The sequence below is a fragment of the Gopherus flavomarginatus genome, chromosome 3, assembly GCF_025201925.1.
Source record: "Gopherus flavomarginatus isolate rGopFla2 chromosome 3, rGopFla2.mat.asm, whole genome shotgun sequence".
NCBI classification, from domain to species: Eukaryota; Metazoa; Chordata; order Testudines; family Testudinidae; genus Gopherus; species Gopherus flavomarginatus.
The window spans coordinates 263,028,659-263,042,597 of NC_066619.1; the positions used below are offsets into that span (position 1 = coordinate 263,028,659).

At 41.6% G+C, this 13,939-nt stretch overlaps 1 protein-coding gene across 3 annotated transcripts in view; it reads right to left on the reverse strand.

Moving 5' to 3' along the window:
• AFAP1 (actin filament associated protein 1) overlaps window positions 1-13,939 on the reverse strand; it is a 185,063-nt gene that overhangs the window by 82,191 nt on the left and 88,933 nt on the right. For all 3 annotated transcript variants that reach the window (XM_050947553.1, XM_050947555.1, XM_050947554.1), the window contains exon 3: window positions 13,688-13,794. In XM_050947553.1, coding sequence (XP_050803510.1) covers window positions 13,688-13,794 — 107 coding nt within the window. The remainder of the gene's footprint in view (window positions 1-13,687; window positions 13,795-13,939) is intronic.

Sequence of the window (13,939 nt, forward strand, 5' to 3'; positions counted from 1 at the left end):
AACATCCAGTACATGATACACTATCCTAAACCCTTGTGCAGTATTTCTTTGCATTGTTGAACAAATTCTTCTTGCATCATACCTAAAACCATTATAAATAATATATGGTGGGTTATGGAGGATAGAAAATTTAAAAAAAAAATTAAGCTGTGGTTTTAGAACTTTAAGTTAATACCACAAACCTCAGAAAGAAAAGAATTCCATATCAGTGGGGCAACCCAAGCAAATAAATCATAATATTTAGAAGTGGCAAATGGTAAGCATCTAACAGCATTGAACTGAGCTCAGATTCCAGCTGATTGTTCTATGCAACGGCACTGCTGCCCTGGGACAGAACCTAGAGATGCACTTACATTTTTCCTGTAACATCTGTCAGACAGGCTTGAATTTGAGATATTTATTAAATAAAATTTGCAAAACTCAAGTACAGTACACACCACTTAAATGAGAAAGGCAGGCAAGAGTTACACCGAACTCCGTGGCCCAGTGACAGAAGAAATGTAGAATTAATCTACCTCAGAGATTCAAAAGTAAAAAGAATGAAAAAATAAAATTTCTGTTTTATTTAGAATGAATAATGGAATATTAATACATATCCACTTAGAGATGTCACTTAGACAACCGAAAATATACAGATGAAGAACCCAGAAAATAAAGAAAAGGCAGAGCAAATTTGTATATAAAATCAATAAGAATTGACTTATGTACCAAAAAGGTTCAGGTGTAGAGAGAAGAGCAAGGGGTCTTAATTAGAATTCTGGCAAATGCCTTGATATTAATCCCAGGAAGATGTATTTAAATTATAGTCTGCGTGAAAGTACCAGTCAGATGTGATTACTGATTTTTTTTTATTGTAACTGTGCTAGGCACTTCCCATTACAGATGAAAGATACTTCCCTCCTGAAGGAGCTTACAAGATATTTATGCAGATAACATGATGAAGGGTTAAGACATATGCAGATGACATGATGAGGGGTTAAGACAAGAAACAGTAGACACAGGAAGAAGAAGAGAGGATGGACAGGGCAATGTCAATTAAATTATGCCATTATTCTGTGAAGGTTAGTCCACAGCATAATGTAGTGAAGAGTTTTCTTTTAAAAACTAAAACAAAACAGGAGGAGAATTTGGGTAGGATTTTCACAAGTGGTCAGCATTGTCCTAACTCTGCTCCCATTAAAATCAACAGGAGTTATATCATTGACTTCAATGGGAGCAGAGTTAGGCCAATGATGAGCGCTTTGGAAAAATTCACTTTTAAGTTTAAAAGAGGAAACCAGCTCAGGAATGGCACTGCATAGATAGGGAAGACATGGCAATAAGAAACTGGCAAAACGATGAGACCTCACCACAGTAAATGAGAGCACAATACCCTAAAGCAGTGGATCTCAACCAAGGGAATGTCAACTCATCCAGATATTTGTCTAGTTTTACAACAGGCTACATGAAAAGCACTAGCGAAGTCAGTACAAACTAAAATTTCATACAATGACTTGTTTATACTGCTGTACATACTATATCAGTGTTTCTCAGCCCGGGGTCACACTTTATTTTATAATTATATGGTAAAAATGAGAAAGGAAGCATTTTTCAGTAAGAGGGTGCTGTGACACTTTTGTATTTTTATGTCTGTTTTTGTAAGCAAGCAGTTTTTAAATAAGGCGAAACTTGGGGGTTCGCAAGACAAATCAGTCTCCTGAAAGGTGTACAACAATTTGAAAAGGTTGAGACTGTTGCTCTATAAAAGCAAAGGCAGCAACAAGCAAAATAATACTCTTATAGTCCAGTGGGTTGAAATTCACCAACAGGTCTAATATGATTAGAAGAGATGACATTCTGCTTCATTTAGACAGTTAGGTCACTATATGCCTTTAGTAGAGCACTTTGAGTCCACTGTAAACCCTAACTGTAGTGGACTGAGCAAATGGCCGAACTGTAATAAAAGCCAATCCAAGACTGTATGCCTTTACAGACCGGAGATGAAGAAAGCTTTGAAATAAGACTCAATTTATGTTATTCTTTATAAAAGGGTGTTATAGAAGTCTCAGAATTAGATCACTTAATCAAAGATATTCCTATGATATTATACAAATATGAAATAAAGAATAATACGTAAAATAAAAAATAATAATACCCATGACCAATTCGAGTATCAGGGAAAACATAGGAATGACAAAGGAAACAGAATTCTGAAGGACAACATAGCCAGAAGAAAGGACAGAAAGGCATCCAAAGTTTGAATTTTTTAGCTTCATTTACTTAAGCAAATGCCTCCCCAGATGATCTCTGAACCCAGACACACAGAACCAGTTACATATGCACATTTAACAAAGACAAAGGCAACCGTGGCTAGAAGGGGGGAAATTTTCAAAGAACGGGCCAAACATCTTCAGTTGAGGAAGGCTGTCCTCCAGTCACCGGAACGTACACAGGTTTGGGTTCATTCCAGAGTCTTTACTGCAATGGGATACTCAAGATTAGCTGCAAGAATACCAATAGCTGCAAGAATCAGCCTGCCTCAGCATTTTAGCAGCTAGCTGTTGTTATTACATATTTATACGTCTGAGTTATATTGTCAACTGTTTGGGGCAGGGACATCATTTACATGGCTGCAAAGTGTTTGCACTTTGTAAATAGTAACTGTTTAATGTTTTTCTCTGAGTGTCGCACCTGTATAATATTTGGACCCTCCTCTGCATTGATGATAACTCCCAACTTATTCAATGTTTTTGTTAATGGCTTTATTCCTTTGCGCTAAAGCCATTAACAAAAACATTGAATAAGATTGGTCCGGAAACTAACCTTTGAGGAATTCCACTAGTAACCTCCTTCTAGTCTGATAATCCACCTTTCAGCACAACCCATTGCCTTTCTCCCTTTTAGCCAGTTCTTTATTATTCTTACAATTCTTGTAATTAGCCCCATCTCCCCTACTTAACTAATCATTTCCTAATAATGAAGTCAAAGTATATATCAGATCTACTGCACCTCCCTTTTCTAAAAAATCAGTTATTTTCTCAAAGAAGGAAATCAGGTTAGTCTGGCATGATCTACCTTTGGTAAATCCATGTTGTATTATATCCCCTTTACCATTTACTTCCATTAATTTAATTATTCTTTCCTTCATGAACCACCAGCGTGTCCTTGGCTATAGCCTTAAAAGTAATAAGCTGCCAACAGAATCTAGAGTACTAAAAATCTTGCATTATTGTTAATCATGGAAGATGCTATTCAAGGTCCTTTTAAACTGATATCACTATTCAGCTTTTAACCATATTCAAATAGCTTTAATCAATGAACTTCTATTGAATTTAAACAATTTGACCTTTTAATAGAAGGCAGGAAAAAGCTAGTTTCCAACATTTTTCTGAAAGGAAAAAATATGTAACAATGTCATAGAACTCTATTTTTATAAGGGAGACCAGAAAGCAATGAGTAATATTGAACCCTAGAAGAAGTCTTGAGATAAAATAAAAAGACACAATTTCCTCTTTAGTATTCAAGAAGTGTATTTTTCTTATATCATAATCCTATCGGCATGTTTCAAAAAGAACCCAGAGAGTTGGCATACTTTGTGTTTACAGAGTGATTCATGTAATTTGCAACATCTCACTTTAAAAAATCCTTTTGATTTCACTACGGATTTTCTTCTCCAAAGGCATCATGCATCTGACGAAGTGGGTATTCACCCACGAAAGCTCATGCTCCAAAACGTCTGTTAGTCTATAAGGTGCCACAGGATTCTTTGCTGCTTTTACATGTCCTTTTTGACACTTTCTAATAAAAGTCAGTGAGCATACCTGACAGAGAGCAAGATAAAACGAGGCTTTCAAACTGATTCCCAACACTAGGAAGCCCATTTATGTGGAACACTCCTACAAAGTAAGTATGTACGTACGTGGGGAAGTGTAGGGCATAGAATTGACCTACTCTTTTGACTTATGCCTATAGGGAGTCTGGCACATTGCTGGACACTTGTTGTGGTTAAATAGTTATTAGATTGTCAGCGTTCCAGGAAAAACAAAAATACACATGCACTTTACTGTGGAAATAATGCAAAATTGATGAACTATGACAACCTAATGAATGAAAGTTATGTGTGTTCTCTCCCTGTCATGCTGTGGGTAATTTATGCTAGTCTTCCTCAGGAATATCTGAACAGCAGGACATACAGGATAGTATATCATTGCTTCACTGGAAAGGGTATTTTTAAAGCTGCTTGATGATGCCACCGTGACGGGATCCTAGGTGATAAACCAGCAGCAGTTGAGCAGGACATGGAGCATCAGCTCCTTTGTTACTCCAAACCCGTGAGCAAGAACCATTTTTTGCAGTGTCACAGCAACAGCATCTTCTACAAGAGAACTAGTACACATTTAACAATAGGGAAAATGTACACCAAGACATACTCAAGTATTCAGGCTACAAAGGAAGGTTACTTACCTTTTAATAACTACAGTTCTTCAAGATGTGTGGTCACTATAGGTACGCTTGCACTCCATGCGCCCAAGTCTGGAAATTCTTTATTAGCAGTGCCCGTTAATCCACACCTGCATCCTGTGCCTCCTCGAGCTCCATACTCAGGGTATAAGGAGTAGTGCAGACCGACCGGAGATCCAGTTCCTATTCTACCTTGCATAAAGGGAGGATCCAGGCAGAGGGAAAGAATGGCAGGTTGTGAATACCCTTAGGAACGACATCCTGATGAACTCCAGTTACTGTAAGGTAAGTAACCGTACTTTCTTCTTTGAGTGCCAGTCCCTATGGGTATTCACTGCCAGTGACTCACAAGCCATACTCACTGATGAGGAAGGGGATGCAAGGACCCATGCTGAACCACAGACTGAAGCACTGTGGTGCTGAAGTATGCATCAAGTAAAGAAGACTGGATCAAGGCATAGTGTCTGGTAAAGGTGTGCAATGAGCTCCATGCTACCACTCTACAGATTTCCTCTAGAGGTATACTTTGGAGACAAGCTACTGAGATAGTGTGTGCTCTAGTAGAGTGGATCCTTACATGCTGAGGAGAAGAGTTTTCCATCTGTTCGTAAGTTGACTACAAGATCCATTTCAAAAAAGTCTTTGCAATTAAATTGCTTCCCTTTCCTCTGGTCAGTGAATGAGATGAACAATCTCGGGGATTTTCTGAAGGGCTTAGTTCTGTACAGGTGGAAAGCTGGAGTTCCATGAATGCTCCGGGGATGTAGCTTCCTGTCCTCTCTGGAAATATGAGGTTCCTGATGGAACACTAGCACATGAACGGTCTGATTCAGGTGGAATTCAGAAGGAACCTTTGTGATGAACTTGGGAAATAACTTTAGGATAACTTTGTCCTTATGAGATATGCCGCAAGAGCTGCAAATTCCCGTAGTCTCCAAGTGGAAATGACTGCTTTAAGGAAGGCCAATTTCATGGTTAGATGGAGAAGTGAGCAGGAAGCCAAGGGCTCAAGTGGTGAATTCGTAAGTGCTGACAGCACCAGGTTGAAATCCTAACTAGGAGATGGTGCTGACACAGAAGGGAAGGTTCTGAATAAGGACTTTCAGAAATCTCATGATTATAGGGTGTCTGAACATCGAGAAGCTATCAATAGACTGTATGAAGTCACGCTTAGAGGCAACTATGGTGGACCCTTGAGAAGGTTTCTACATGTATGCAGGCAGCCATGAGGCCTAGAAGAACTAGGCAGGAACAGGTTATCATCTGGGCTTATTTGGAGTCGGTCAATGACGTTCCTTATCACAAGGAACCTATCTTGAGGTAAATTGGCTTGGGCGGTTGTCCACTCCAGCTTTGCTCCACCAAATTCTATAACCTGTGTTGGGATTAAAGTGGACTTTTCTAAATTTACTCAAAGTCCTGAGGATTGTAGGAATCTTAGAAGGGAGTGTGCCAATGACTGGACTTCCACGACCTAACTGGGGATTAGGTCCTGCTTTGAGCAGGGGGTTGGATTAGATGACCTCCTGAGGTCCCTTCCGACCCTATGATTCTATGAATGACCTGTGAGCAGCCGGTTGTTGAGGTAAGAGAGCCAGCCTTGACGATGAAGGTGTGCTGCTACCATGGCAAGCGCCTTCGTGAACACTCCTGGGGCCATCGAGTAAACCAAAAGGAAGGACTCTGTATTGAGAATGTTCTAGGCTCACTGCACAGCAGAGAAATGTCCTGTGGGCTAGGTGGATGTCTATATGAAAAGAGGTATCTTTCAAACTGAAAGCTTCAAACCAATCATCTTTGTTGAGGAAGGGGATTATTGAGACCAGAGCTGTCATCCTGAATCTCAAACAATGTATGAAGATATTTAATTATCTGAAATCTAAAATGGGAATCCATCTGTCCTGTTGTTGGGAAATGAGAAAATATCTCAAATAGAAACCCTTCCCCTAGGACACTATGGCTCCTAGTCAAAGAAGGAAGTCCAATGAGAGGGGATCCCTGAAGAGGGATTGGAAATGGGGATTGGAAGAAGGGATTGACAGGAATTCTGTTGTGTAGCCCATGGAGTTAATCTCCAGGACCCATCTATCCACAGAGATACATTGACACATTGGGAAGAGGCAGAACAGGCATTTACTGAAGGGAGTAGGGGTGTCTGATTGACATAGTGTTCTGTCTGTTATGGTGACCCATATGGCATTTTGTGGTAGTTAGTAACTCCACTGATGAAAAAAGGGCTGAGAAGTGGGACTCTGCCTATTAGGAAGTGCTTAAGAGCATTTCCTCTGGGGGGGCCAGGGCATAAATCCCATGGAATGGAGGATAGCTGGGGAATACTTAAGTGTGTGCAACAATTTGTTCACTTTTTCATTGAACCTTTTCCCTTGAAGGGGAGGCCTGGACTTACTTTGGAAACCCTATGAAGTGACGCCAAGAAGCCTGCCTCATGATTGGAGTGGAAGGCAGGGTCAGCTGCATTGTCCAGTAATGCTTGAAGAGATGACTGGGCTATGGGTTTCCCTTCATCCAGGAGAGTTTGGAACTGAGGTCTTAGCTCCTCAGGAAGCTTGTTAACTAACTCAGAAAGTTTGGAGAAATTAATAAAATCATATTTTGAAATCAAGCCTGGTAATTTGCTATCTTGGATTGTATATTGACACAAGAGGAACTCTCTCCCCCCAGCAAAGGTCCAGATTTTTAGAGTTCTTATCAGAGACGGTAGCCTGCTGCACTCAGTAATGGCCTGCACCATTCAGTACTGGGTGGGAAAAGAGATATTCCATCCCTTGAGCTGGAATAAAGTAAACTTTCTCTTTTGGAAGCTGGGTTGCAGGTGTGTCATAAACAGATAGCTAAGGGTTAATGTCTCTTTCACCTGAAGCACCTGACCAGAGGACCAATCAGGAAACCGGATTTTTTCAACTTTGGGTGGAGGGAATTGAGTGTCTGAGTCTTTTGTCTGTCTGCCTGCTTTCTCTGAGCTTTGGAGAAGTAGTTTCTACTTTCTAGTCTTCTGTTTCTAAGTGTAAGGACAAAGAGATCAGATAGTAAGTTATATGGTTTCTTTTCTTTGGTATTTGCATGAATATAAGTGCTGGAGTGCTTTGATTTGTATTCTTTTTGAATAAGGCTGTTTATTCAATATTCTTTTAAGCAATTGACCCTGTATTGTATCATCTTAATACAGAGAGACCATTGGTATGTATTTTTCTTTCTTTTTTATATAAAGCTTTCTTTTAAGACCTGTTGGAGTTTTTCTTTACTTCAGGGAAATTGAGTCTGTACTCACCAGGGAATTGGTGGGAGGAAGAAATCAGGGGAGATCTGTGTGTTGGATTGCTAGCCTGATTTTGCATTCCCTCTGGGGGAATAGGAAAGTACTTTTTGTTTCCAGGACTGGAAACAGAGAGGGGGAGTCACTCTGTGTAATTTCACAGAGCTTGTGTCTATGTATCTCTCCAGGAGCACCTGGAGGGGGGAAGGGAAAAAGGATTATTTCCCTTTGTTGTGAGACTCAAGGGATTTGGGTCTTGGGGTCCCCAGGGAAGGTTTTTCAGGGGGACCAGAGTGCCCCAAAACACTCTAATTTTTTGGGTGGTGGCAGCAAGTACCAGGTCCAAGCTGGTAACTAAGCTTGGAGGTTTTCATGCTAACCCCCATATTTTGGACGCTAAGGTCCAAATCTGGGACTAAGGTTATGATAAGGTGGCTGGGATGTGTCAGTCTTCACCAGTTCCAGAATGGCCTGTTGATGAGAAGTGCCACTCTGGTAGGGCCTGTAGTCTGGAGAATGGCCAGAAGCTTGTGAGTAGGGTCCTGAACTTTCTCCGGAGGAATCTGTAAAGACCCTGCCTTTCTGAGAAGTTCCTGAAATTGTTTAAAATCATCCAGCAGTGATGGTGAAGCCAGCTCCACTGCCTCATCAGGGAATGAGGACGGAAGAACTACTGGTGGATTGGGCAATTTGTTCTTCCTCCTCATAAAGGTTCCTGAGGGGCTTAAGGTTCTTCCTTAGGAGGTGAATGCTCCCATCTCCTAGAGCAGGGGTCGGCAACCTTTGGCACGTGGCTCGCCAGGTAAGCATGGAGGCGGCACCCACAGCTGCAACCAATAGTGGAAACAAGGCCCACTATAAAAGGGAGAGTGCAGAGAAGGAAGTGGGAGGCAGAAAGGCCTGGGATAGCAAGGTGGCAACAGCCCTGCACCAGGCTGACTTTGCAAACACAGCCAAGAGACTGAAAGAGACTACAAGCCCAAAAAGAGAAGAGCTGACAGGCTTAATTGAAGGTGAGGGTCCAAGAACTGACCTGATTGAGCGCAAACTAAGGAGAAGCAGTCAGGAAAAGCTGAGACTCTCGAGAGACCACCCCAAGAGGCAGTGACAGAGGCTAACCTCTTCTTAAAAGTATTTGGCTGGGGACCTCCCAGGTTTTTTGAGGGTATTTTCTCTTACTCTCATCACGCCCGTGTCTATCGAAATATTTAGCCTTAGGCTCCAATGATCCAGGACCATGAAGCACCAAATCTGAAAAGGACACTAACAGGCGGATCTCGCCAATGTAGATGGGGGTCAGAGTACCTTGCACTGGGCTATGGTCACACAAAGAGCTCCATCAGATGATTCCTAGAGCAAAACTGTGAGACTGTCATGTACAAGTAGGGAACGAATTATAAATCTCATATTTAGATGGGATATGCAACTCCCCAAGGCAATAGAGACAAGAGATGTGGGGGTCACTAACCAGGAAAACCTGGGCACTGGCCAGGTGGGGTTGAAAGATGAGGATCTTGGGCATAAAATAGATGTGCCAAACAGTGCCTGGGAGAAACCCCCTAAACCCCAGAATGAATGAACTTGCTAACTATGAACAGCAACTATGTGCAAAAAAAACCCTGGAAGATGCAGGTGCAGACATTGTCAGATTTCCATTTCAGACAGAAAATGGTGGAAGAAATTATGCTACCCCCTTGTAAAGTTATTCTTCAGCTCAGCTTCTGCCTTGCTGGCCCACAAAAATGGCCACTAGCGCCAACGGAGCCATATAGACAGGTTAAAAAAAGGGAGATGTTGTGCTGACAAAGCTGAGGGTATGTCTACATTTGAGCTGGGAGGCATGATTCCCAGCTCGCGTAAATGTACCTGCGCTAGCTCTGCTTAAGCTATCCCCTAAAAATAGCAGTGCAGAGTGGGCGGCTGCTCAGGCTAGCGGCCCTGAATACAGTCCCATGGGTGAGGAAGGAGCTGGATGGTGTTGTGAACACATTGCGTTATTAGAGGACCTGCCAATGATAGGGTCAGCTCTGTTTCAGGGGTTTAAAGACCAGATCCAGAGCCCATTGAAATCGACAGGAATCTTTCTATTGACTTCAATGGGCTTTACATCAAGTCTTTGGTGGGTTAGTATAAAAGTGCTTCTGGAGACTCGGGCTCAGATCTTAACCTTATGTCTCAAGGACCAAAGAGCATCAGCCTCTGCCAGCATCAGCAACAGTCAAAAGAACTGAGAAGAGGAGCTGGGAGAATCCATCACCATCACTCTAGAAAAAACCAGATGATCATGGGCTAAGCTTAAGAGCTTTTTCCCGTACTTAGTTGGAACCACTTGGGCTACACTCTCAGCTCTTCTAATCGATCCCGGTTTGTTGTAGAACAAGGACTTTTATACAAGGTGACTCTTTCTGGTGGACACCAGAAAGACTGGCATCCACAAAAACAGTTGGTGGTTCCAACTTTGTAGGTTGCTTACAAAGTCCAGAATGTTAGTTCCTGGAGAAGGCGTAAACCCCTCCCATTGCTGCTTCACCAACTGTAATGGCCCCTTAACCTCATGGCCATACACAAGTTCAAATGGTGAAAACCCTAAACTGGGATGTGGTACAGCCCTGTAGGCAAAAAGCAACTGCTGCAACACTAGGTCCCAATTATTGGAGTGTTCATTGATGAATTTACGTATCATGGCCCCCAAAGTTCCATTAAACCTTTCCACCAGGCCATTGGTTTGATGGTGGTACGGGGTGGCAACCAAGTGGTTCACCCCATGAGTTTCCCATAGTTCTTTCGTGGTCCCTGCCAGGAAATTAGATCCTGAATCTGTAAGGATGTCGGAGGGTCAACCTACCCTGGCAAAAATGTCTGCTAGTGCCTGGCACACAGCTTTAGCCCTAGTGTTGCCTAGAGCTACTGCTTCCGGCCATCGGGTAGCAAAGTCCACGAAAGTCAGTACGTACTGCTCCTCTGGGTGTCTTTTTTGGGAAAGGACCCAGAATATCCACAGCTACTCGCTGAAATGGGACCTCAATTATGGGGAGTGGCTGGAGAGGGGCCTTGACCCGGTTTTGGGGCTTTCCCACCCTTTGGCATACCTCACAAGACCGGACATACTTGGCAACGTCCTTGCCCATCCCCTCCCAGTGGAAGGACTTCCCCAATCGGTCCTTGGTTCTGTTCACTTAGTGAAAGAGCTCAAGAGAGGCAGGCAGAATCTGACTTGGGTAGCACTGCCACGGACTCAGGAGAGAGGTGAGCAAGACTACTCATAGGTCAGAGAGGGGAAGAAATCTTCAAGCTCCTCTTTACCATGCTAAAGGGGTGGAAGAAAGCAAAGTAATAAAAACATACAGTAAAATAACAGTGTAACAGGGAAATGTTTGTGTGAGAAAATAAACAGCCAAAGTTGTTTGCTGTGTGCAATGTGTTTGCAAAGCTCTATCTTCTACCTTCTTTCATCAAATCACTTTGATCTGTTTGAAACATGGGAGCTTCAGTTAGGATGCCGTGGGGTCATGGGACAGCACTGGAGGTGGTCCCTCCCACCACCACTCTTTCCCTCTTCCCCCCAGCCAAGCACGCTAGGAAGTACTCCAGTGGTTGGATCAGTAGTGGAAGGGCTAAGTTAAGAAAAGACCAGGCATACAAAACACTATAATTTTGCAATATTCCTCAATCCTTAATTGAAGACCTCCGATTCCACAGACTGACTGGGCACTCACAAGCATCCCTTTCTCGTTGCAATGGGAATCAGTTCTGTTTAGAACTTTCAGTCATAGGCCCCCTGGCTCTAACTGGCTCAATTTCAAGGTCATTTTTCACAATATCTTCCAGCAATAATTTTGTTACTTCAGAATTCAAAAGAATTTAAGTGCTGCAGAAACTGTTGACATATTGGACTCTATTTATAGTTCACCCCCATACAGCTTTCTTAGTTTTAACTATATTTATACATTGGTGTAAGGGAGACGAGAATCAGGCAAATTTCTTTTGAACCAACAGAAGAACTTAGTTTGGCGGCAGTTTCTGCAGTCAATTTACTGAATGGAGCCTACACAAATACTAGAAAATAAAGAATTACCATATATATTCGTTCATTAGCCCGTTCGTTTATAAGCCAACCCCCCAAAATGGATAGGTAAAAATAGCAAAAACTGTGTGAGCCTTTCATAAGTCGACCTTGTATTTCAGGGGTTGGAAAACTTTGGCTCCCGGCCCGTCAGGGTAAGCCACTGGTGGGTTGGGATGTTTTGTTTACTTGAAGCGTCTGCAGGCATGGAGCCCCTCAGCTCCCTGTGGGTGCAATTCACTGTTCCCAGCCAATGGGAGCTGTGGAAAGTGGCACAGGCCGAGGGATGTGCTGGCCGCCGCTTCCTGCCGCCCCCATTGGCCTGGAGCAGCAAACCGCGGCCAGTGGCAGCCACGATCAGCTGAACCTGCGGACGCGGCAGGTTAACAAACTGGCCCAGCCTGCCAGGGTGCTTACCTTGGCAGGCCGCGTGCCACAAGTTGCCGATCCCTGTATTAGATATTCAATTCAATGATTCCATAGAGTTTAAGATCATCAAATTTTGGTGTAGACCCATTTATAAGCTGACCCCTGCTCTTTGATGTGTCACTTTTTCACCAAAAATATTTGGCTTATGAACGAGTATATACAGTAAGTTGGTTTGATTTTATAGAATTAGCTTGTGAAGGCTAAATCTTCAAAAATTTGCAGGCATGTGCATATATTTTTTTTGCAATTTTCTTATATCTCAATAATTTCCACTGGATTTTATGTTATGCACTTCTTGTATGTTTTATTATCAAACACTATAACCATGGAGTAGATTCTCCAGATTCCAATGCATATTAACGTGTACTTTGGCATTCACTCAAATCTATTGCGTAATAATGCTATATAGTTATCTGCAAAGAATCTTAGCACATATTTTTGCTGAGTATTGTCAGATTTTATATATGAATCAGTTATATGGATATCACTAGCATAAATATTCCTGGTTTATGAACATCCACAGTTATATTAGATAGGATTTTTTACAATTTTGTTTCAAGACATAAGTCAAAACACCAACAGTGGTTAGGAAGAAACTATTCCTATGATCAGGTTATTACAGAACTGCCCACTACGGGGATTCCTGCACCTTCCTCTGAAGCATTTAATACTGTCCGCTGTCTCAAGACGAATAATGGAGAATAATGGCACATTGGTCTGATGCATTACATCGCTGGATGTAACTGTAAACAAAAATGTCAATCTGGTAATTTAAAAAGATTAAAAAAACATGCTAGGGTCATCCAGTCCATCTCTCATATCTTGGGAATACTGAATTCTGCATTGCAAGCTAAACATAGATACTTTTATAAAACTATATCTCCTTAGTGGGAACTCATCTAATACCTTTCTGTAGGAAGCTGATCAGGAATAAGTAAGAAGCAGTACAATTTATCAATAATTAATCCTTGCTAATATCAGGACTAAAGTTGTTGTCTAAACAGTCCAAAGAAATTCTTTGCAGATTCACTGCTAGGAACCTATTTCCATTATTTTCTTCTAAGCTATTGTCAAGTCAATAATAAAGAATGACTAAAACTTGTTTATAATTAGGTCACTTTTCAGCAAAACAGCTGCTTCAAGCTGGACAATTTTCAATGTAGATCTCAGTCCAGTTCTCATATTTTCTATAAACATAGCTGGAAACGTAAAATTTTACTCTTTCAGAGAATTTTCTGCTCTAGAAAGTTAATTACATTGGACAGCATTAAAATCCTTTCTTCCCCAGTAAGCCAGTTTGATTTTTCAGCTTCTGGGCCTGTATTTTGTTAATTATATATTGCAGAAAGAAAAGTATCATCATGTTGAGCTATCCCAAGGAAAACAAGAGTAGCTTTCTTTTAATTTGTGTTAATGGTTATCACAACAATAGTAAGTAAATATTTTCTAAGGGCTGAATGTACAGTTAAATTAACACATACCAGCCATTGCTGAGGTATCTCTGGTAGAGGCATCTGAGGTGGGGCAGGCAAACTAGGCAAACTATTGGAAACTTCTTGTTTCTGTAGATGTTCTTTTATTTCAAAACCTGCAGGAAAAAAATGCATGACATATAAGAGAGTAAACCAAAGTATTAAGCTGGGACACTGCTCCACTATATCTATTTACTATTCACGCAATCTGTTAGTTCTCCATTTCAAAGAACTTCTGAAACATTTTTACCTTCACGTTTG